Source organism: Micropterus dolomieu, linkage group LG07 (genome assembly GCF_021292245.1).
Source record: "Micropterus dolomieu isolate WLL.071019.BEF.003 ecotype Adirondacks linkage group LG07, ASM2129224v1, whole genome shotgun sequence".
Lineage (NCBI taxonomy): Eukaryota > Metazoa > Chordata > Actinopteri > Centrarchiformes > Centrarchidae > Micropterus > Micropterus dolomieu.
In genome coordinates, this window is record NC_060156.1 from 22,444,546 (window position 1) to 22,469,828 (window position 25,283).

At 38.9% G+C, this 25,283-nt stretch overlaps 1 protein-coding gene and 1 long non-coding RNA gene across 17 annotated transcripts in view; one reads left to right on the plus strand and one right to left on the minus strand.

The window, feature by feature from the left end:
• LOC123974176 overlaps positions 1–12,664 on the minus strand; it is a 50,040-nt gene extending 37,376 nt beyond the window's left edge. For 3 of the 5 annotated variants that reach the window (XR_006825773.1, XR_006825772.1, XR_006825775.1), the window contains exon 1: positions 1,691–2,280. This is a non-coding gene — a long non-coding RNA (uncharacterized LOC123974176). Of the gene's footprint in view, positions 1–1,690; positions 2,281–12,269; positions 12,371–12,491 lie in introns of those variants that run through there. The other 2 variants (XR_006825776.1, XR_006825777.1) reach the window with 2 other exon arrangements.
• The window catches only part of LOC123974167 (interleukin-1 receptor type 1-like), a 22,063-nt gene extending 5,007 nt beyond the window's left edge, over positions 1–17,056 (plus strand). For 3 of the 12 annotated variants that reach the window (XM_046054650.1, XM_046054646.1, XM_046054653.1), the window contains 12 exons: positions 4,314–4,421; positions 7,604–7,681; positions 8,200–8,452; positions 9,094–9,286; positions 10,121–10,292; positions 10,587–10,649; positions 11,529–11,664; positions 13,057–13,211; positions 13,663–13,806; positions 14,140–14,307; positions 14,997–15,277; positions 15,642–17,056. In XM_046054650.1, coding sequence (XP_045910606.1) covers positions 4,314–4,421; positions 7,604–7,681; positions 8,200–8,452; positions 9,094–9,286; positions 10,121–10,292; positions 10,587–10,649; positions 11,529–11,664; positions 13,057–13,211; positions 13,663–13,806; positions 14,140–14,307; positions 14,997–15,277; positions 15,642–15,932 — 2,042 coding nt within the window. In that variant the 3' untranslated portion in view covers positions 15,933–17,056. Of the gene's footprint in view, positions 1–2,283; positions 2,472–3,836; positions 3,986–4,313; positions 7,513–7,603; positions 7,682–8,199; positions 8,453–9,093; positions 9,287–10,120; positions 10,293–10,586; positions 10,650–11,528; positions 11,665–13,056; positions 13,212–13,662; positions 13,807–14,139; positions 14,308–14,996; positions 15,278–15,641 lie in introns of those variants that run through there. The other 9 variants (XM_046054649.1, XM_046054656.1, XM_046054651.1 and 6 more) reach the window with 8 other exon arrangements.
• Positions 17,057–25,283: the final 8,227 nt, after the last annotated feature.

The window sequence follows — 25,283 nt, forward strand, 5'->3', positions numbered from 1 at the left end:
AGTGATGAAGTGTAGTCTTAACCAATTTTATAATAAACACACAAATGAACAGCTGTAATGCCTCCTCTTCTCTTTCATTTCCTCTTACAGAGCTACCACTTTCCTACTTTCTGTTGTTCAGTGAGAAACGTGAGCTCCAGCTAGCATATTGGAGATCTATGAGATATTCTGGTTTTGAACTGCCCGTGGGAGGAATGTACATGTAAAAATCTGTACATTCTTGATTAAAAGTCATGTGAAATCTCTTATCTTTCGTCTCCTCAATTCGGGTGTGTTTCCAAAACGTCTCTGGTGAATCTCGCGGACTCGACTCGCAAGCATCGGTATGCACAGATTTGATTGGCTGAGCAGCGTCACATGAGACGGTTGGAGCACATGCGATTGGTCTGTGAGTTTCCTGGTCCTCTAAACCAGTACAGTAAATGCTAGAAAAGCTGCGCGGGTTAAAATAGAAACGCTCCGTCACGAGGTAGTAAGTCTCAAAAATAAATGGGCTGTAGGTCGGCGGCCCGGAGAGGACGGCGGCTGGGTCCGGATCCGGACCGCGGTCCGCCTATTAGTGACCTCTGCACTATAGTAATACAGCTAGCTAAACATTGGCTGACAGGAGTGGGGTGGTTGTAACACTTTAAAAAACTGTTACAACCATCCACGATACATAAAACTAGGTACTTTCTTGATTTTAATATTTTCCATGTAGCCCTATGCAGTCTGGGCCCACCAAACCCACACTCCAGGGTTACCAGCACTGTGAACAGTACTCCCCATTCACATGTTGGTGTGTGTATCGCCACTTGATCTTTTCCATACTCTGTCTCCACCATTTGGAGAGGGTAGAAAAGTGTATGGGCAGCTTGTGAGAAGTGCCTATGCGCAAGAAAAAGTCCCGGTACGCCAAAGAGTAAGATATAGAAGTGCTGGTATACGTACCGGTGAATATCGGACCACTTCAAGCCCTGACTGACTCTGAATAAGAATATACACACACATTCCCCCCCTTTTTAGTTAGACCTAAGGCTGTACAGTGGATGTTCTTTAATGCATACTACTAAAATGTAATTAAGTATACTTTTAAGTTTATTCTATAGATAAATTTACATACATACTGTACATGCTTGTGAGTCAGACAAGCAAGAGAAAAACATTGTTCTTTTATTTAACTACCTGTTTTGGAAGCATATCATGTAGTGTGGCATCTATTTTTGATTCTTTTGTGTGATTGTTACAACCTACCCAGCATCGTAGGGAACACAATGCATTTAACATCAAGTGACAAGGTCTGTGATATTCTTGTAGAGGATTTAATTGTTGCCATTTGTAGTAACCAAATGTGGTTACTTTGTATAAAAATTTCAGAACTTTAGCTAACAAATTCATTGAGTTATTGTTACTGAAGCAAAAATCTTTTGCAACCACACCCGGTCTCCCCTACATACAGTGGGTACGGAAAGTATTCAGACCCCTTTAAATTTCTCACTTTGTTTCATTGTAGCCATTTTCCAAAAATCAAAAAAGTTCATTTTATTTCTCATTAATGTACACTCAGCACCCCATCTTGACAGAAAAACAAATGTAGAAATCACATTGTTATAAGTATTCAGACCATTTGCTCAGTATTGAGTAGAAGCACCTTTTTGAGCTAGTACAGCCATGAGTCTTCTTGGGAATGATGCAAAAACATTTCTCACACCTGCATTTGGGGATCCTCTGCCATTCTTCCTTGCAGATCCTCTCCAGTTCCGTCAGGTTGGATGGTAAACGTTGGTGGACAGCCATTTTCAGGTCTCTCCAGAGATGCTCAATTGGGTTTAAGTCAGGGCTCTGGCTGGACCAGTTAAGAATGGTCACAGAGTTGTTCCGAAGCCACTCCTTTGTTATTTTTTCTGTGTGCTTAGGGTCATTGTCTTGTTGGAAGGTGAACCTTCGGCCCAGTCTGAGGTCCAGAGCACTCTGGATGAGGTTTTCTTCCAGGATATCTCTGTACTTGGCCGCATTCATCTTTCCTTCAATTGCAACCGGTCGTCTTGTCCCTGCAGCTGAAAAACACCCCTGTAGCATGATGCTGCCACCACCACCATGTTTCACTGCTGGGATTGTATTGGGCAGGTGATGAGCAGTGCCTGGTTTTCTCCACTCTTCGCCAGGTCTAGGAAGAGTTCTGGTCGTCCCAAACTTCTTCCATTTGAGGATTATGGAGGCCACTGTGCTCTTAGGAACCTTAAGTGCAGCAGAAACTGTTTTGTAACCTTGGCCAGATCTGTGCCTTGCCACAATTCTGTCTCTGAGCTCTTCAGGCAGTTCCTTTGACCTCATTATTCTCATTTGCTCTGACATGCACTGTGAGCTGTAAGGTCTTATATAGACAGGTGTGTGCCTTTCCTAATCAAGTCCAATCAGTTTAATTACACACAGCAGGACTCCAATGAAGGAGTAGAACCATCTCAAGGAGGATCAGAAGAAATATACAGCATGTGAGTTAAATATGAGTCACAGCAAAGGGTCTGAATACTTATGACCATGTGATATTTCAGTTTTTCTTTTTTAATAAATTTGCAAAAATTTCTACATTTCTGTTTTTTTATGTCAAGATGGGGTGCTGAGTGTACATTACTGAGAAATAAAATGAACTTTTTAGATTTTTGGAAAATGGCTGCAATGAAACAAAGAGTGAAAAATTTAAAGGGGTCTGAATACTTTCTGTATCCACTGTATACAGGTGCAAACAAAATTGATTATCTAGGAAAAGTGCATGGTTAGCACCAATACCTCACTGAGAAATTAAAGGCTCAGGAAACCTCAGCAGGTGTATTGAGTTAATGAGAGGAGCTGATTAGAGCTCTTCTCAGGTCAACATTTCTGTGTTATTTAAAATTCAAATAGCTTTGAGATACTGGAGTTTTGATTTCCATTAGCTGTAAGTCGTAATTATCAAGATTAAAACAAAAAAAGGCTTTATGTGTGTAAGCAATGTAGAATATTTAAACATTTCACTTTTTGAATTATAGAAGAAACATTTTTTTTTACGATATTAAAATTTTTCGAGATGCACCTGTAGATTGACATAAAGTGAAATAGTTTATACATATCAAGTCCTTGTTTGCAAGAGAAATACAGAAGCTTTACTGGTTCTGACTCAGAGTGGGTGGTATGCTGTCATTTAGCATGTTGTATTGAGGACATGCATTATGGATCTGGGTTTCAATTCCCCATCAACATTTGGGATCACATCCTCTTCCTCATCCCCTTTGCTTTGCTTAGCACTTTTCCAAAACTCTAGGAACATGAGAATATTACACTCAGGCATCTGATCATTTTAAGTCAGCTAAGATCGTCTTAGTGCTAAAGAGTAAGCCCACATTATATTTTGGAAAGAGACAACTTTTAAAAGTACTTTTGAGAGATTGGTCCAACTATGTTGAGTTCAAATCAGTCAATCAGTGTGAACTGTTTGAAAGAACAGCAGGTGAAAGTACATTTTGCTGCTGCTGCCTAGTGTTTGTTTTGTCAATGAATCATGACTGGAATCAGCATGGTTATGATGACTCACACCAGCACAGCTCTTAGGGCTGCATTCAACCACAGTTCTAATCAAATCACTGCTACTGTTGCTTCCAACTTCACTGTGTTTTTTGTCTTTGTCTGTTTCCAGTTTAATTGTGATGATTTGAAACTATATACTGCATATTGTTGAAGCATTACTCTCAACATTAAATAAAATATCTACAGTAACAGTAAAATAGTCTTTTATATTTTATATTCTCTATTGCATAACAGCATGAGGTTAACATAACAACAGTGACTCCATGTTGTTTATCAAGTGGTTATCTGTCCTTTAGATGTCCATGCTGTCACAACCTTGGGGTTGTAATCACTCTTCAGTCTGTGTTGCAACAGTTGTCCCATAAACAGATGGACAAAGTTTGCAAGACTGAGCAGATTTGTTGGCCAACACACCCAACTACCACCTCACCGAATGCAAACAAAAGTAAATGGACACTTGTTCCTTTCTGTCAGTTTGTTGTATTGAAGTCAAACATTGCCCAAATTTGTTCAGTTAGAGAAGTCCCATTTCCCAACAGTCTGATTTCTGCTATACAAGCACTTTCTACAACACTGCCTTAGATCTCAGTTTACAACATATCAATTTGTCAAATCAATCCTAAGTATATATCTTCCAAACAGCCTTGCCCGTTTCTGGCTATAGACGGGCCAAAACAGACACAAAGTTTAAATAATAAAAAACGATGGCCACAACATTAAAACATTGCAGGAACCAGCAACTCACTTCACAATTTCTGTTTTTTTTCCTTTAGTTTGGCATGGCGGACAGCTCTACATACTACGATTACCCATGACCCTCAACTTGTTGGCCATTGCTATGGAGAAGAAGCCAGTCAGAGGCGCAAATCATAGTAGTATAAGTAGAAATATATTTATCCACAATTCAGATGTACTTTAATTCACATGCAGACTGTTTTCTCAAGACCATAAAGTTTTGGCTTCCTCCCACCATTTGCAGAGCATGTAACATAATTTTAGCTCTGTGACTGGATGTTTCTAGCAGAAATGCACATTGGGAGTTAATTTCTCTCTGAAGTTTATACAAGCTTGTACCTTCAATTTTTAATCAATGAAAAAAACATTTAAAATCTCTGATTCATGTCTACCCAAGCTGGAGAAGTGTTCCAACTAGGAGTCACACAATGTTGTCTATGGGAAAAATGTATCAGACTTCCAGAATCAAGGGTGCCCATAATAGCTCCTCCAACTTTCCAACTCTATTTACTATTAACTGGGTACATGTATCTGTAAAAAAAAAAAGATAGTCCACAACTATAAACGTGTGTATTGTGGAACCTCTCTCAGTTTACCACTTGTAGTATTGGATACTGAACGTAATTTCCATTATGCAAGGAACTTGGAAAAATGAGAAAATAAAGCCTTGCTATTTTTGGTTAGCTTTCTACAAGCATGCGTCTATATTTTTTGATGGAGAAAGAAAAGGCAGTCAGGCAGTGACAGAAAAGGCAGTGCCAGGTTCTGATGGTCAGTGGAATTTTAATAAGACCACTGCGCTGGCTCAACACAATGCATCATCATCCTGCTGCGCACTGCATTGGCCAATCAAATATGTGCATGCAGTCATTCCAAGTTGATTACTTTATACTGTTACTTTCTGATGATAACCATGGAAATTTCTGACTTGAACTTGAATTCTCTTGAAAAGAGTATCACAAATGCATTATTAATTGTGGTGAAGCTCTAGACTGTCCTGTGTCGGGGTGGAACAGGTTCAGCATGTCCTTCACGCCGTATCGGGGACACTCCTTCACGGGCCAGGTCCTTCAGAGGATCTAGCCCGTGAATTTCGGAAATAGCCAGTGTAGATCGGAAGTTGATATAGGGATGCCAGTCCTTGATGTGCTGGCTTCATTTGCTTACAATAGTAGAACTAAACCCATGCAAAAACATGGTACTTAAATTGCTATATGTACATAACTGCAATTTGAATCTTCATGTTCAAGTATTAAAGTCAGTGTTGGTAGCCTCACTGTTAGAAAAGCAGATGTGGATCTAAAAATGCACTGTATCAACACTACAGTCTTGGCAGGGGCAATCTCTTTTCCTCTTTTCTTTTAAGTTTCCTGGCAGGAAGCCATATTTCCATTAGTTGTTATCTGCAATTAAGTGCAGAGTAAGTAAATTACCAGTTGTGTGTGTGTGTGTGTGTGTGTGTGTGTGGGAAGGGGGGGACAGTTATGATGAGGTGCTGTAATGTGAATTATTAAAGATGACAAGCTGCTTGTAGCCACAAATGTTATACAGTCTTTTTAAAAGTGTGTTGTAGGATAAGTTAAAACTGAAGTAAAAGCAAAATATTGTGTGTCATCCAAACCTTGGTAAACAAAACCACAAAACAACAACATAGGCCTGCAGTCACGAGGGAAATCACTTTCCCGACATTTCTCTCCCACGTGTAACTTAGTCAGTTCCGTTCACCTCATCCACCCATGTGTTACTCCCCCATCTCTGTTCATGCCACTGGGGTGCTAAACCGGTTGAGCGCTTCCCACGCTCCTCTCCGCCCAGGCTTGTCCCAGAGTCAAACTATGCTGCCTAACTGCAGCCAAGACTCTGGATCATTTAATAACAGACGCAGGAGCTGAAATTTGTGTGTACTAAAAGAAAGACCCCACTCCATTGAGATGAATAACGCTTAGTTTCTCATGGATTATCCTTCTCAGTGTTTCTTGGCCCCTACACCAAACAAGGTAAAACATTTGTCAACATTATCAAATTTTATATTCCACTGAATGTAAAATGAAACGACAAGACTATCAAATGATTAGTTAAGAAAAATTTAACAAAAATTGCTGGTTCCAGCTGCTGTAAAGTTAGGGTTTGATGGTTTTCCTTGGTTTATATCATTCTGACTTAAAATAACAGGCCTTTTGGCCCTAACTACTAATAAAATCCACAATTCAGTCTTGTTCGTGAACATTTCACAAAGTGTTCTGATAATAAGAAGTAATAAGAAGTAGGGTTAGGTATCTTACTTTAAATGTTACAAGTAACATAGCAAAAATGTCAAAGGATGCCTTGCCCTTATCAGAAGAGCACACAGGTTGGGAGGTGGTAACCAAACCCTAACCTCAGTAGTTTTGTTGCCTTTCTCAGTTTTTTCACCTACTGAAGATACCAAAATAAGCAGGCTGCAAATATACCTTGACCTACCTAATATACTTAGACCACTGTGCCTCCTGAGCCATGTGGCTGGTCTACTGGTTTCATCCCCGGCTCATCCAAAGAGAGTGATTAAGCAAGACACTAAACTCCTAACTGCTCCTGAAACAAACACTGATGACTGGTCAATAGACTAGAAAAGCGCTATATAAATGCAGTCTATTTACCATATTCATTTAAACATTGTTTATCAGACTAAAACAACACTGACATCAAAACGTCATATTTGTGGTGAAACAACAGTGTTACTGTGACTGGTGGTACTAACACTGGATCCACCCATTAAAAAGTGAATGTAACTGGACTTGAGACCAAGAGTAACTTAACCAAAAAACACCTAGAAATATAACCAAATTGCTATGGCAGAGCTGGTTGGAACCAGTACAGTAATGGTAGTAGCTGTACATGCTTGAGACAAAAAAGTCACCAATGCCCCCCGAGAGGCTTAATAGATTTACAAGCAAAGCTGAGTAAGAATGTTCCCTTAGAGTTAAGCAGTGTTCAAGAATGCTGGGCCACTTCCAAAGCATTACGCAGCATGTTGTCAGATGTCTCTACATAAATGACTCCTAAAATACCAGACCGTTGCTCATCAATGTTTGTGGGACAGAGGTAGGAGGGCAGGGAGGGGGTAGGAAAACCGGAGAGAGGAAAAGACAGATGTACTTTTAAAAATATTGGGTGGGATAAGGTTTGGCTTAAACTTATTGCTGTTATTGCCGCTTTAAGCATCTTGACCTGTCTGTGTCACTGTACAGACATGTTCCAGTAAGTCAGCAGTTTGCAATGATTTCATGCTGTTATTGTAGTTTTGAGCCTGGCTTAATTATCAACTGTTGTTTATATGTGTGTTTTTCAGCCATGGGCCTGCGTTCAACACTGGGAAGTCTCCTGTTTTTCTTTGGGCTATATGGGATCTCAACGGGATTTGTACAGGGTGAGCTAAGTCACGTTTCTTTAATGAAAGAACTACATAAATACTACTAGTGCTCTGAAATTGTTTAGAACTGACAGAGAAATTATTGAGGGTATTTGTAGGATTTTATCGTCATCTTGTGGCCACTCATGGAACTGCAACTGTTTATCAGTCCTCTGTTTCTGAAAGGTGTGAGATCTTCAGAAGTCTTACCCTGATTTCAGATTATTCATGAAAAAAAAAAGCAAAGACTGACAGGCTGTTTTTGTGATCGCACTGTGGAGCCACTGTTGAGTTCAATATGCAAAATATCATGCAGTCAATAAAGCAAACTACAGACCAGAAGGAAGGTCGCTGGCTCTAATCCTGGACAGTCAAGGAACAAACACATAAATTACAGATAGATTGCACACCATTTAGTGCTAAAGTGGCTCAGCTTGGATTAGAAGTAACCCTTCAAGATGCCACAATTTTGTTCAGAACTCTATTAGTGTTGAACAGCTGAATACATGACAAATCCATTCTCGTGTGTGTTGCAGAAAACTGTACCAACTACAAGGTCCAGTTTGAGAGGGTTTACTCTGTTCCTGGGGATATGGCTATGCTGAATAGCACCCTGGTGTCTCCAGATGTCTTCAGCTTCACAACTGTCCCTTACAACATCACCTGGTACGACTCAAAGACGGGCCGAGAAATGAGCAACCAGACCGGTCGAATCCTGGTTTACAGGGAGACTCTGTGGTTTCTTAACATGACACTGGACGATGACGGGGAATATGTGAGCATACTGAGGTACTATATTTAAATCTGAAGGTTGCTAGAAATAATATTACAGCAGGATAAACAGTATGAGCCATGTGATCGAATGTATTTAAAACGGTCAACGGATGCTGAAATACATCTTAAACATACAGGCTTAACACATACGAGCTGATTATTAGTCAATCAATCAATGATACGTCATGTTTCAGATACTGTGCATCCTGTCTGTCCTCAGAATCAGCACCTGTCAGGCAACACATAAACCAGTGCTAATTCTGCATGTTTACATACGCCCCTGAGGCTACATCATTGCACCTACTGTAGGGATGTACACTCTTACTGTGCGCTGTGTACCTTTTTTTACATTTAGTAGTTCGTTTTTATTTCATGCCATTATTGTACCATTAATTTGTTATGGCCAGTTATGTTCAGCAGTTCCACTAAACTTCAAGCTGAGATGAATGCACAGAGTCAAACCAAATATACATGTTCATTCTTCAAATTTAAAGAATAATGCTTCCACGTGCACAAACTGTCAGATTATTCAAAAAAGGCCAGTTGGCATATTTCCACTGTATATTCTTGAAGATGAACAAAATTATAACAACAACAACAATAATAATAATAATCTATTATCATTAATAATACATTTTCTTTTTCAATTTCAACAGAACTCCCTCTCGCTGCTACAGGCAGGCCACCAAGCTGGTAGTGGAACTGCCAAATGCCGGAGAGTGTGGTAGGCCAAGGAAAGCTATTCAAACACTTATGAGGGGAGTCACTGACAGCCTGTCCTGCCCTCTGAAGGACTACATCAATAAACTGAACAGCTACAACATCACTTCCTCCATCAAGTGGTACAGAGTGAGTTATGGGAAAGTCTTGTTGAGCTCAATAAGCACCAATATAAAATATTCACAAACTTATTGAGGGTACTCCAACTGTTGTAGAGTAGTTTTGCTGGGCCAGATCTATACAGACAATCTGGGGGAAACTCTGTGAACTCTTTGGACCAATACACTATACACAACATGAATGAAGGCAATTTGGAAGTCTTAAAGTAAGCAAAATCCTGCACTATATGCAGTAGATGTAACACTGGATAAAAAGTAAATATGAAAATATTACTATGAAAATCTGATGTAGTATCAGAATCAAGTGACCTAAATACAAATGTAGAGTCATTTTACAATGCTTTTTCAACTATATAGCTCTCTTTATATTGGAAACTTCCTTTAGTTTGACTTTCAGTAGGTGGTGTTTTATCTGTTCAGCATGGTGGCCATCGCTACTCATGACATCTACCTACTTCTTCTGTCGATTACCGATGAATGGATTTTATTTTTATTTATTTATTTTTTTTACATCAATCAATGTTCCTGTAACGGGACCTCGTGAGAGGTGTTGTAGTAGATAGGGAAAGTTTAACGTCTTTCCCTATAATTGTAAAGCAGTCAGTTTGAATTGGATTTGGCGCTATTCACAGAGAAAGTCTGGGTATTTTGTTGAAAGAAATGGGATCCATCGGGCTCTAGACCCCCCAACTCTACTCACCAGGGTATTCCTTTAACCATGTGGCTGGCTACCCTTATAAAAAAGTAGGGTTTTTTTTAATTGTTTTTTTTTTTTTATATATATATATATATATATATATACTGTCATGATAAAAAGCCTGACTTTTAAGTTTCCTTTACTCAGGATTGTGACCCCATTGTTGATGGGACAGGCAAGTATACCTACTGGGATACAACCCACCTGAAGATTGATGGGGTGGAACCTCAAAACAACAGCCTCTACACCTGTACCTTGACCTTCACTCTCGGAGGCATCACAGGATCCGTGTCAGAGACCATTGACGCATGGGTTAGAGGTGAGAACAAAGATAATCCCTTGACTGTGTCTGAGGGGAACCTGTGTTAACACCTCCAGTGGAATACACTTCACTTTTCAAAATCACCAACATTATTTTCTAAATCACCAACATTACAACCTTAACCCTAACTACGCAAAGGTTACAGCAGGGTGACAAGAGGTTGAAATTACTTCCATGACCCTAAACTTATTACAAACAAGAGTGGGAAGAACTGCAAAGACAGCTAGTAACTATTTGGTATTTTGTGATTAGACAACCTCAACCTCTGTTTCTGCATTTTTTACTTTTCAGTGGAGTATAATTTGGTTCCAGAAGTGCATGAACCAGCCAATGAAATATTCAAGGCACAGATAGGTGAGTCCCTCTCTGCAATATATTCTGACAAATATTGTGTTCTGCAGTTTAAATACATTGTTGAAACTGACTCAGGCTTCGTTCAGACCAACATTTGCCTTGTGTCAAAAAACACAGCCTACTCCTATTCATTTTAGTGACACCACTTTTTTGGCACTGATGAGGGAGTAAATGCAAGTGCACATTTCAGGTAGAATCCTTTGTAACATAAATTGCGGTTTTCTACTGTTAAAGCTGGGGTAGGCAAGGTTGGAGAAACTAGCAAGAGACACTAACTCATCGCTACTTTAAATGCCTTAAACCTGCATTCTTTCCAGCCCGGGGCATCTTCATTGGTTCCAAACAGAAGTCTGTTTGCATTGGGTCAATGACAAAATGACAATACTTCTCAATATAAAATAATTATGTAAATAGTAATTTAACTTATTGTTTTCCTAAACCTGACCAAGTAATAACTTAAAAGTGTAAAAGTCGTGTTATTTGTATGTACATGGATGAGACTGGGTAGCATGAGGGACCTTGAGACAGGGAAGATAGCGGTTGCATGTGATGTGCTATCAGCGGCCACAATCCATTCTTTGTGAATTCATCCCTCATTGTCTTACAAACCACTGTGTAGCGCTTGATAAATCTTTCAAACTCATGGTTGTTTTATTTAAAATTGTCAAATTTCATCTTTTCACTGCCATCTGTAACATAGACACAATGCTATTTTTGGTCTGAACACCTGCCAGGGTCTGAAGCCCTTTATGGGCATACATCTGTGTATTAGTCTGTGTGAGAAACATTTAGAAATATTTAGAAATTTTAAATTTAGGTTTATAAATTGAGATATTGTTTTGTTCAGTATAATTTATTATTGTTTGTGAATGTGTTTAGGGTCCAATTTCAGCAAGCAGTGCCGAGTGTTTGTGCCATCTGTTGGGAGCCCTTCAGTTGATATCTTTTGGTTGGTCAGAGGCGTTTTGATTTTCAATACCAACCCCTCTGAACGTGTCTACACGTCAAATAAACGGTCAGAACACTTAACTTTCCTTTTGTTTGTTTTAACTGCTGCTTTTGGGGTATGACAAGACAAAAATGTTTACAAGGTGTCTGTGTTCAAATAAATCAGACAAAATCACAGCTTTCTTGGGATATAATTATAAGCCCCCCAACATTGTAAAGTAGTAATTCTACTTCGATTTGTTGTTTGAGTTTTTATTTCTTCAATACCATGTGGAGAATTTCTAAAGTGAGCATAGATGTGTTTTTAAACATATATCAAGATAGTTGTTATAAAGTGTGAATTCTTTATTTTAATATTTTTCAGATTACATGTATTTGTTTGATTAAAGAATGAGACTAGCACAACAAGAACTAAAAGGTAGAAGGTAGAATATTTATAAAATATAAATTATTAAAGAGGCCATATTATGCTTTTTGTTTTTTTCTTTTTCCTTTATTATGTTATCTCTTTTTTGTGCATGTAATATGTTTGCAAAGTGAAAAAGCCCAGCCCAAAGGGAGTTATGACCTCCCACAGAAAGGTGGTCTGAACGGTCTTAAAACAGGTCGTTTAGTCCAGCCTTGTTTTTCCGTTACCGTGTTATGTATGGTAACACGTGTCAAAATGCTCACCTATCAGCTAGTCAGTTACGCCCTCAAAAACACCGGGGAAAAACACTCTGAGCTGCAGCACACAGAGACAAGACATCCGCCTGCTGCCTCTCCTCTCCCTTACAAACACTTGCTACCCTCCAGGCAGTCAATGAACATAAAGTTGTTACTGTGATGTAGAGACAGAAACTCAGTTAAAGCTTTATGGATGAAAGATACTTTTGTTACAGATTAATAACTCACCACTCTGAAACTCTTGCTCCAGTCCATGTTGCAAAAGTGTGGTGCGTTTCCCAAAAGCACTTCCTTGGTTGGAACTATGCAGTTGCAAGCAGCAATGCAACTGTTTCCCAAAACCCTACTTCGATCTATGGAGGTAACTAAGTTGGTAACTTACATGGTACAAACCACTGGTTGACCGAAGCAGTGTTTATCATAGACTATACCAGCTTTTCAGGACCCGCCCTACTCTGCTTCTGATTGGCTAGTAGGCCTTAACTAGGTACTGCGCATGTGCAACTCCCAACAAAGATCTTGTAGAGGTGAGATGCATCACTCCGTAGCTAATAGGAGCGTTTAACACAGGGTGAAAAGAGGAGCTGCAGCAATGTACAGTATGACAAAAATATGGTGTTTTTTGAAAGTTAAACCAGGTAAACCTGTTCTGGTACAACTACTAAATAAAATTATTACATGAAAATAAGCACAATGACTATTTTAAGAACTGGATACTCCTGCTCTAACCAAGCAAAGCAGCATCACGTGTCCTTGCATTACCTTTCTTTTTTCATCTTTCTGTCCTCACCAGTTTGTGGAACCAGGATGTTCCTCGTAAAGGTGTGTGGTTCGAGCGACAGCTGTTGGTTTCTGAGCTGAGGGAGGAGGATTTCCACATCAACTACACTTGTCGAGCATACAGTGCCAGAGGCAATCCTGAGGGATATTTTACTCTGCTACCAGAAGGTAAAAACACACCTGCCAAATGAAAACTCAAGACCACAGACAAAGTTGACACCTCACATTGTTTGTTTTATCCAACTAAGTCCAAAAAGACCCTCAGTTTAACATCATAAAGGATAATAAATCAGCACATATTAAATTTTTAGGGAAGCTAGGGCCATGAATTTTTGCCATTTTTGCTTAAAAATTACTTTAGTGATGAAATGGTTATCAAAATCAAAACCTAGTAGAAAGATGATCAGTAAAGGCTGCATGTTGACACTTTTCCTCACCACTCAATAAAGACACATTTACAGTAGGCAACTGGCAAATTATTGGCGAAAACAAAGTAGACACAATCAATCAAAGTTACAGGTATTTTGATGCCAAGTGGAACACAGTTCTCTTAACACATCAATGGTGTAGATGCAGCCTAAGTTTCTAAGTCTGGTATGTGTGATGTTCATCTCTACAGATCCCAACATCATACTTCCCATTGGATTCATGCTTGGTAGCGTGACGGTTCTCTTTATCATCAGTGTCACCATCTACTACCTTTTTAAGGTTGACATTGTGCTGTGGTTCAGGAGAGCATTTCCAGTCCTCTATTCAAATAAAGGTAATCTTTCACATCTGCTGTTTAATTAGTAATGTGCTCGTTATCACATACAGTATGCAAGGTAATGATGTCAGCTCACAAAAAACAAACTATTACGCTACACTCACAACACTCCAAGATGAAAAATCCAACAGTGATGCTTTGACCCTGCAACACACACACAGTACCCATATACACATCACAGCTCAAAGAACCTCAAGTGCTACCTTTTACCCAACCTGTCAGGCTTTATCTGTCATTCGGTGCAGTGGAGGAGCAGCCATTGTCTCACCTGAGCAAAACAACCACCACTAAAAATATCCTTAATGAGCTTTTCCTTTTTCCCCATGTCAGAGTTGGATGGGAGGCTGTATGATGCCTATGTGGCATACCCACAGCCCTTTTCAATCGGATTCAGCAAGGAAGTGGAGACATTTGCCCTTCACACACTGCCTCAAGTGTTGGAAAATGCTTGCGGCTACAAACTCTTCATAGCAGGCCGTGACTGTCGGCCCGGGCAGGGTAAGTCTTTTACATAGCAGAGATAGCACTGTGGTATTATTTGCCTCAGATATATGGGTACTTTAAAAAACATGTTTTTTACTGCAACTCCACTCTGAAAATTTAAGGACCTTTTCTTAGGTTGTCAATATTAGTATTATATTTTCAGTCACAACCAAGTAAATTTTTTATTTTAATTTTTTTTACAACCGATATTTTCATGTACGTTATTTGTCATTGTTATTGAAGGGAATGTTGGCTTTGCCTGAATGTCAGTGCCATATTTTTACTTTCAGATACAGTACAGGCTGCTATCTAAGATACTGAAAAATGTGTTTTTTGTTTATTTATATACGAGTAACACATGCTTATTCCCTATCGATTATTCTATTGGTTAAGTATTTAAACGCAGAAAGACTTATCTAAGTAGACAGTAGGCTAACTACATATTAGACACACAGCATTGTAGGCTGGACAATACCACCATATACCGTATATGGTGTATATAAGGTTTCAGGAAGGTATAAAGTTGTGAAAAAATTGATACGGCTCAAGCCTACTTGCGACCCCTCAAAATACTCCAGTGTCTACTTGTGACCCCCTTGTTACAAGTTGATATGTCTATAGGATTTGACAAGTTTTGGTCACTTTTATGCTCATGTTTTTCTAACACATTTGCACTGTCTCTCTCCTCCGTTTCCTCCCTACAGCCATAGTGGACTCAGTGGAAGAGAATATACAAGCCAGTCGCCGCCTCCTTCTGCTCTACACCGCCACCACTTTCACCAGCAAAAGACACACAAGCAGCCTTAGCAATAATAACAACAACATATCTAAGAGCAATGAGAGCACCGAAAGCAAGACCAGAGACAGCAGCAGCAGCAGCAGCAGCATGAGTTTTGATGGTAGTGAAGAAGTCTATTCAGACACAAGGCAGCAGTTGGAGTGCGTGGCAGCAATGCACAGAGCGCTGCTGGAGGAATCTCTCAAGGTGAGAAAACAAACTCTTTCATTCATATTCTTGACAGCAGAAATTTTTCTCTCTACAAAGACAGCTGTCGTGGAGCTACACATATTTAACATCACTATTAAATTTAGCTCTAGGCCAACCTTAACCCCAGGCTGCATTAAATCATTACACTTGATTTAATAAGAAAGAAAAAAAATTAACACAGGTTCATGGAGTCACGTTATTTCCTCAGAACACTCACAGCACACAACTTGTTTTATCTGACTGTGACAGCATGAAAGAGATAAAACCATGATGATTTATTAATGTAATTCAAATTTCTTCGTGGCTCATGGTCACACGCTCAAAGGGCCACCCAGATTCTAATTCGAGCGCTGCTTTCCAGGTGGTTCTGGTTGAGTTGGAAGAAGTCACCCGGGCTCAGCTGGCTCTTTTCCCAGAGTCAGTGCGTCACCTGAGGAAGAAGCAGGGCGCTGTGTGTTGGTGGAAGAACCCAACGACGAGTCAGAGGACATGTATGAAGAGGAGAGAGGACGAGGAGAAAAGTGGACAAAACACACAGTTGTCGCCATCCCTCTCCCCTTCCTCCAGGTTTTGGAAGGAGATGAGGTATCATATGCCAGTGAGGGGCAAGAGGGTGGTGTACCCCGAGAAATCTCCCCTTCTAAACTTATGATGGAGTTATAATATTTGTGTCAACTGTTTGACCAGACAGGAGGGTTTCCAATGCAAATGTGTATGGTAGTGAATGCCCTCACATGCAGACAGTTAAAAAAAACTGTGCTGTCACCAGAAGCATTCCAAGTCAAGGTTACAACCTTGGCCATAACATACTCTTACAAATGTCCACTCGACAGATATATTCTTCCTTTAGCTTCTAATTGTGTAACTGCTCAAGTAGCACATTTCTGACAGCAAAAGGTCCTATTTGTACCATGTACAGCATGCGCTAAAGGCAAAGTAACGGATCAAGAAAAGGTGGGAGATGCTTTGCTCAAAGACTCTATGACAGTAGCTCACATCTGATGTGAAGATGTCTGGGCTGTTTTGAGATTACCTGCATCGGTACATGAACTGTTTACCTTCCCTGGCAGGTGGAGACCATAGACTGTATGAAAAATGGACATAGTCTCCGTGACGTCACCCATAGGTTTCTGAAGAGAGATTGTGAATCTCTGTGTGGTGGCACCAGCCGTTGGGTGGAGGTAGCAGACATCTAGCAACTAGCCACCTGTGATGGCGCCCACCTGTCACTCAAAGCAGGCATGCCCTTAATTATGCGTAACTGTAAGCCTTATTATAATTGAAATGGGTGAGATTTATAAAAAAAAAATCCGTACAGTTGTCATCAACAGGGGAAATTAGCTAGAGAGACCAAAACAGTTTTTTGTTTTAGGCTGTAAATATGTTGTTTATTTCTACTGTAAATTTAGGCATTTTAATATGAAGTTTATGTGGACTGAATTTCTTTTGGAGCGGCCATTGGAGGAACTACAGTTTTTGGCACTTCCACGTTTAGCTTAATTTTTCAGCCCTGGAGGTTGAGGCTTGGCGGAGATAAATGATGTGGACAAAGGACGACTCAGGAATCAAACCAAATGATTAAATGTAACTGTAAAATGTACATATGTATGATAAAATGTGTAAATATGTAAAAAGAAAGAAATATTTCTACAGCATCATAAGAAGCCAAGAAGCTAATTTCATTTTAAATGTACTGGCATTTCTGTTATGAGTGTGTTATGTTATGTTACGTTATTGAACTACAGATGAGGAACAGTAAAGAGCAACAGCCAAGGAGGGAAACGTTTATGTGTTGATTTGTATTAAATGTTATTTATAAGGCATTTCCTGTAACAAAGCAGCACAACGTATTTGGTTTAAGTCTGAAAGAAAGCACCAAACTGTGTTCTGACATTCTTTTATCACAGTGATTATATCATTTCATGTTGAACCATTTTAAGCAGTGGTTCGCAAAATGGGGTCCGGGAACCCCCAGGGATCCTTGAGGGGGCACGTGGGAGTCCCCAGCCAAAAGTGGAAAAATGTATTTTCACTATAATTCCATCAATAAGTTACACAATGACAGAATGTAGGACTATTTTGGTCATGGGTTTCATACAGCTTTGTGTAACAAAACATCTTAAGTAAAAAAAATCCTATCAGATGGCGGACCCTGTGATAAAATCCTATCAAAAGGGGGTCCTTGGTCTAATGCGTGTTAGTTTAGGGATCCTTAACGTGGAAACATTTGAGAACCACTGATTTAAAAATATTTTTTGTTTCCCTTAAGATTTTGCTCTTAGCAGTATGCAAAAGCCTTCAAGTTAGTTTCCAGTGGAAAACAAATATGTGCAAATCATTACCCTGTCTTCCACCCCACACAAAGTGCAATGCTCATTGTGTAGCAAATGTACTTGCAGCCATCTGTGCGCCAATGGGACAGTTGATGTTAAAATGAGGTGTGGTCAGGCACATTTTTGGCACATTTCTATCTTGAGGCAGCAGAAAGTGATTGCGCCATTGACCAACCAACACCTGGTCTAAAGTCAATGGCACAGTATTTACCTTCTATTTAAAGGGCGCATTATTCCAATAATAAGATGCTCCCCATTTAGAGAGAGATGCTGTGCGTATTTACACACAAGGAACAGCAGCATAACTTCATTGATTAGGCTGTTTCAATCTCCCGACACTTTGACAGGATCAGTCAAGGATGCACTGACAGCAGCCTTAAAGAAACACTCATACATCAATACAACATACAGTAAAGAAATTACCTGGAAGAGAGAGATGTGACCAGTTCATCATACATACTGCAGCGCAGCAAGGTACAGACATTTTATAGGAGACGAGCACATATCACATAGATCTGTCACTGTTAACCAAGATTCCAGTCTTCAGTGTACTTTATTCATTTCACAGCACTGTACAGTAACATTAGGCTTCACGATCAAAGAAAGTATTTATATTACGTCGTAACTTCAGTTATATTCGTACACTCACTAACGTTACTCCACGAGTCACCTCGCTATTAAAGGGAGTGGTAGATGACACTGGTTTGATTCATGTTACGCCTAAAACATAATTAAGAGACTAAATACAACCTCTTTGTGCCTTGCATCTTACTTTGCGCTCTTTAAGCAAAAGTGGAGCTGGACAAACCCTAAGGCCCTTGTGCCATGCACTTTAAACCATGGGGCCAATACTGTTATCTTCAATAGGAAAATGTTATTTGATTCTATGAGAATTTATTATCTTCAGATTGTAAAATCTGACCTTTTTTTCTCCGCTTCCAGTTTTCAATGTTTCCCTCAAGACTTTTTTTTAGGACGAAAACATTTGAAAAAGGGATAGACTCCCTAAACCTCAGTTTTTCCCTTAAATGTGTTGTGTGTAGTTAAGATTTTACCTCCTTTCACCTTCTAAGAAAGAAATTTTAAAGTGCTACACATGATGTAGATAGACAAAAATAAACATACATAAACTTTATAGCAATATAACAATATATATAACAAAAAAAATGTTATATTACATTACAGCCCTATTGCAGGGAAGGCAAACTGGTAAAAATGGGTTTTGAGAAGTGTTTAAAGCAGTTTCCCCCCTCTGTTAGAGCAGATTAGAGAGATAGGAGAGTGAAAGGTATAATTAGACATTTTCACGTGGCCTTTTATTGTGGCCAGCCTAAGGCACACCTGTGCAATACCCATGCTGTCTGATCAGCATCTTGATATGTCACACCTGTGAGGTGGATGGATTCTCGGCAAAGGAGAAGTGCTCACTAACACAGATTTTGAAAGATTTGAATAATATTTAAGAGAAATAGGCCTTTCGTGTACATAAAGTCTTAGATCTTCGAGTTCAGCTCATGATGTATGGGGGCAAAAACACAAGTGCTGCGTTTATAATTTTGTTCAGTGTATAATAACTGACACACACATACACATGTTAATATTTTCAAAAATATCTAATTACAGTGTAGTTTGAATATAACTGGCATTTTGTAAATTGCTCTGGGGACACAGAGTTTGCCCTGGAATCACGCCAAAGACTTGCCTGGCTGTAACCAGCACAGCAACGGAAGCAGTTGAACAACCTGCGGGTTTACAGTGTTGATTCCTAGATCGTTGTTGCCACTGGCCGCCAAGTGTGCAGCCAGAGGGATGTATTGTTTTATTATTGTCCGGTAGGTTATAGTGGGTTCGGGGGTTCCCATTGTTGGGTCCCCCGTTTTAAGGGGGGGGTGATGCCCTATGGGGTCATGAGTGGGTGTGGTCTATCTCTCTCTCCCTTGCAGATCAAGAGCTCGTTATGGTAACTGGAAGCACCTGGGCCCAGTGTCTTTTGAGGTTAGACTATTTTTAACCCCGGTTTCCCCTTCAGTTTGGTTTTGGATAATTGCTTTGTAGTATTGACCTTTTTTTCCACCTTCAACACCACCTTCACACATATTCATGCAACCATCATCCTGTGAGGATGATGCTGAGAAACCAGCGGGTGTGTTGCTGATGATTTGCAGCTCTATTTTAAGAAATGTGAAGTTCCTGGGGCCAGAGCGGGCGACACTGAATCCTATTTAAAACTACCGACAGTAAGATTGTTATTCATTTCGGCGGTAACAATTGCGCCAGTCGGAGGTCACTAAAATTAATGTTCAGTCGGTGGGTACATATGCAAAGACAATGTAGGACTCTACTGTAGTTTTCTCTGGGCTCTTGCCAGTTCTTAGCAGTGATGACATTTTTAGCTGCCTGCATGTTCATGGTTAAAGTAGTGATAACTTACAGTGGTATTGATTTCGTAAGTTTAAGTTATAGATGTTCAGATACATTGTAAAACTTTAAGAATTATTATTGTCATCATCATCTTATATCTATATATATCTATATCTCTCTATATATCTCTCTATATATCTCTCTATCTCTATATATCTATATATCTATCTCTATCTATATATATATATATATATATATATATATATATATATATATATATATATATATATATATATATATATATATATATATATATATATATATATATATATATCTATCTCTATCTATATATATATATATATATATATATATATATATATCATCTTTTGCAGGTGTGATGGTGTATCATCTTTTGCAGGTATGATGTCAAGTTGCTTCTCTGTGTTGCCACAAGAGGTCTCAACATGACTTTGTATTAAAGAGAGCTCCCATAACACCTTGATAACCAGAAATATGGGAGACACTCAGCAAGATTAATTAGTGCTGGGATTGATTTAAATTCACCTAAATAGTGTTTTAGACGGCTAGCTGTAGTCTCGCGCTGAAGTCCCGTGGGAACTCAGTTGTTGCCGGAAAAAGGTAAATAGCAGTGTGCAGGTGGGAGGAGCGTAGTGTGTGAAGAGTGAAGATCGAAGTTGCTCACAAGTGAAGAAGAAATGGTTTGCGTTTGTGCCGTTCCAAATTGTGGCAACAGAATGCGAAAATACAAGAACCTTTTTCCAGCAAATTATTTGGTTATAGCTTTTCAAATGTCAGGATTTTTCATTTTCATGGGGGGGTTTTCTACAGGAGAAAGAAAAAGAGAACAGAGTACACAGGATGTGTGTTCTAACTGCCACATTGTGGCTGTAAATGTAGTTCATGTTTTCCACAGAATATCCTGTTTGAAACTGACATTTACTCAGTGATCGAGTGTGACTCATTGTTCCTGGGGATTCCTCCATCCAGCGGGGAAGCCCAGGGTTCGGCTTCACACCTCTGCAAGACTGCACTACAGTGTTTTCTTTAGAAGAATTGCACGTAGGTCAGCTTATTATTTAAGTGATGGGAACCAAAACTTATCAGTGGTAGATTATAGTGCTCCATTTTAGTCTTTAGGTTTCTTGTTTTTTATTAGTTGGTTGGTCACATATCTTTAAAATGTAGGTTACTTGATGATCTATAGATTTTTTAATAAAATAAAATAATTCTTAATTTCTAATACTAAAAGCCCCAATGTCATAACTCGCTGGATGTTGCTGAAATAATAGCTTAAAATCTCAGAACATATACTTGCGGCTGAGATAAGATATGAGATAAGCCATATTTTCACGATTAACAGTTTGGTCAGTTGTTTTGTTCTAAACATTATTTAATTATTGTGGTTAAGATTAACGTAAAACATTTGTCATTAAGTTTAAGGTAAGTTGTTGAGGTTACAATAAGTTTAATTTGGTTACATTAGGGGAACGTTTTGCTGATGGTTTAACTGCATATTAAAATACAAAAGATAAATGTACAGTTGAAAGGTAAAATACAAACACACTCCAGGGCATAAAATTAAGTCTTGTCCGGCACAAGTGGATTTTTTTAGGGCAAGCAGAAGAGAAATTTCTTTGTCCCACTGGACAAGTTCAAAAACAAAATACTGTGTGCCACTCATTACTTGCTTTATTACGGATTTGAAACTAATGCACGAATGCTTTGACCAATCAGGAGTCGATCCACGTAGTAACCACTCACAGTTAAAACATTACTTTTTACTTCAGAAGAACAAAAAGATATGTTTCTTAAGGCTCTGTAGTCCGGCCAAGTGCAATGGAAAGCGTCAAGAAGAACTAACATTGCAATGGTACCATATGAGTCAAAAAGAGAAAGAAAAGATCTCTGAAAAGATAAATTTGTCTGGGTATGTTACGAGGAAGGAGTAATGTTCTGCAGCGTCTGTCGGGGCCAACACAACTTGGCTGACTACTACGTCAGGTTAGGGTTGGTCGATATGGCCAAAAAAGTTCTCATGATAAAAACATATCAAATCATTCAATATCTATAATTATCACTATATATATCAAATCATTATTTCTTTCAAGTTTAAAGGCTGATTTTTGCTCCTGAATGAAAATTGAGGAAACCAGATGGTTAATTATTTGGTTAAACTTGTCTTTATGGTCAGAATGTGACAAACACTCTATGCCAAACAGTGGATCTCTTAACAAACTTTCAAAACCATTATGATAAAATCTTTAACAAATGATTAGTAAATCTTTTTTCAGTCCCACTTTCCTCAACAAAATATTTTAATAGAAAAAGTGCTAATTTGTTCGTGATTCAATTGAATTAAACCAAATATTTATTGACGATATATTGAACATTATATTGTTATTGAGGAAAATTATATTGCAATGATTATCATTATTGTTTTATAGCCCAGCCCTACCTCAGGTGTTAGCAGAGAATATTTTCTATTACTACTAGTTGATTTATTTTTTCACCATTTTAATTCTACTTCATTCTCTACCTTATTTGTGTTTACTCACTACTTGAATCTGCTCCCTTTCCCTTCATTTTCCCCGCACTGTGCAAACATTTACATTTATTCATTTCTCACTCTACCTGTTGGTGTGTTCTCTGCTGACTTTCTCAATCAGCAGTACGTTTTAGAAAGTCACCGAAAAACACAGAACTCGTCTGGATTTTTTCTGCAGCAGGTGTGCCACATGTGGAGGGGGCTTTTTACTGAAGCAAAATGAAACCAGTGCATCAAAAATAAAAACAAAATAAATAAGATATCTGCACTGGTGTGTTCACTGTTGCTTTACCTGGTCCGTGCTTATAAATGTTGGCTATTCTCACTGGTCTCAATTGTTCGGTCATAATTCAACATTGATTATAAAATAACGAGCATTTTCACTGGAAGGAGCTGAAACTAAATCACACACCATTTTAATTCTACTTAATTCTCAAATTTATTTTTGGGTTTAATCAAACTACAGTAATCTGCTCACCTTGCTTTTCCCATCAGACACACAAGCACACACCTACACCTGTCTGTCTCTCTCTGTCTGCTCTGACTTTATTTGTCAGCAGTTTCATTTAAAATAACTTGCGTTTGGCATCTTTTCACCCATGATTCCGTTTTCACAGCAGATGAGCCACATGCGGAGGAGGCTTGTTATTAATTACCGATAGAGACCACTGTGGTATGAATGACATCATCACCAACAGCTGTTCACCGTTGCTTTACCTGGTCCATGTTTACAATATCCATCGTTGTCTTCTAACGTGAGGACGCGTCTCTTTTCTTTGTGTTTCTCTGCAGATGTGGTCAGCGTTGCGTCTTCTTCACTTTTGAATAACTTCCACACACTTACGCCAGCACAAGACATGTTTTAGCCTGTGTGTGTGTGTGTGTGTGCCTGTGTGTGCCTGTGTGTGTGTGTGTGTGTGTGTGTGTGTGTGTGTGTGTAGGTGGCTGTGACATGAGGTTAGGGGTATGGTTGTAACATGGGGAGAGTTGTAACAACATCAACTCCAACAAATAGAGAAAAGATAGGAGTTAGGTGATCATATCAGTATTTACCTACTTCCTCCCCGATCAGGCATGGTGGTTATCAAGTCTGGAAAGAGGTGCATTTAGAATATATAGAGAAAAAAAACTAATTTTGAGGTAAGAAGGTAAATTTTTTGACCAAGACTATTTTTTGTTTAGTATCTCTACTATTGCAGATAGAATTGTTTGACTTACATTAGATTGAAATACAGGTTTATTTATTTCAGTAATTCAACTTAAAAGGTGAAACTAATATATTATATAGACTCATTAGATGCAAAGTGAGATATTTCAAGTCTTTATTTGATATAATTTCGATGATTAAATTCAAAATCTCAAAATTAGAATATTACATGAAATCAATAAAAAAGGATTTTAAATACAGAAATGTCAGCCCTCTGAAAAGTATAATCATGCATATGTACTCAGTACTTGGTTTGGGCCCCTTTTGCATGAATTACTGCCTTAATGAGGCGTGGATGCTATCAGCCAGCAGTGGCACTGCTCCCCATTCACATGTTGGTGTGTGTATCGCCACTTGACCTTTTCCATACGCGGTCTCCACCGTTTGGAGAGGGTAGAAAAAGTCCCGGTACGCAAAAGAGTAAAATATAGAAGTGCTGGTATACGTACCGGTGAATATCGGACCACTTCAAGCACTGACTGTGACTCTGAATAAGAATACACACACACACACACACACACACACACACACACCTCTTTTTAGTTAGACCTAAGGATGTACAGAGATGATCTTTAATTAATTACATTTAAGTAGTTTGTGTTAAGTATACTTTTAAGTAAGTTTATTCTATAGATAAATTTACATATACATACTGTACATGTGTGTGAGTCATCAGAGAAGCAGCAAGCAAGAGAAAAACATTGTTCTTTTATTTAACTACCTGTTTTGGAAGCATATCATGTAGTGTGGCATCTATTTTTGATTCTTTTGTGTGTGTGTTACTGAAGCAAAAAGTGTTGCAACCATACCTGGTCTCCCCTACTTTCTGTGCACACATGTGAAACACAGCGCAGCCTGTTTGTAACATTCAATGTAACCGGCAGAAAATTTGATATTTGACACTGCTCGGCCCGGTCACTGGTCAGAGCCAAGTAAGCGAAAATAACCGTCCTATTTCGGTCCCCAGCTGATCAGTCTGCGCATCTCTAGCTGTAGTTCCAGTCCAATAAGCTGTTAAACAAGCTACCAAATAAGCTAAGTAATGTTTTAATAACAGAGTGGGCTCATAGAAAATAATCGGTCATCATAACTTTTTGTCATAATTAATTTATTAATGACTCATCATTATCTGTATTAAAGACAAAAGAATCAGTTCATCCAATGTTTAAAGTGCATAAAACAGCCCTGCCAGCCTGCTTAACATTACTGGAGCTCCACAACTACTGACAGATTTGAACTGGTTTTCTGCCGCCGGACCCCTGTGAGGGAGAAAGCAGTGAGTGGACCAAACCACTGTGAGGCAAGAGAGGGGGGACTCAAAATGTTTCTAAACTTAAAAAGCACTTTAATTGCCCAGTTTGCGTTTGTATTGTTTTATTAAATACTATTTACACAATGCTATCTTAAGTATATATCATTATATTATTTGACGCTTTTTAAGGGGGGGAACATTTTTGAGGACAATGCCTCAAAAATGTACATGGAGCGCTGAAATCTTGCTCTACCTGTCCCATGGAGGTGGGACAGAGCTGTTGA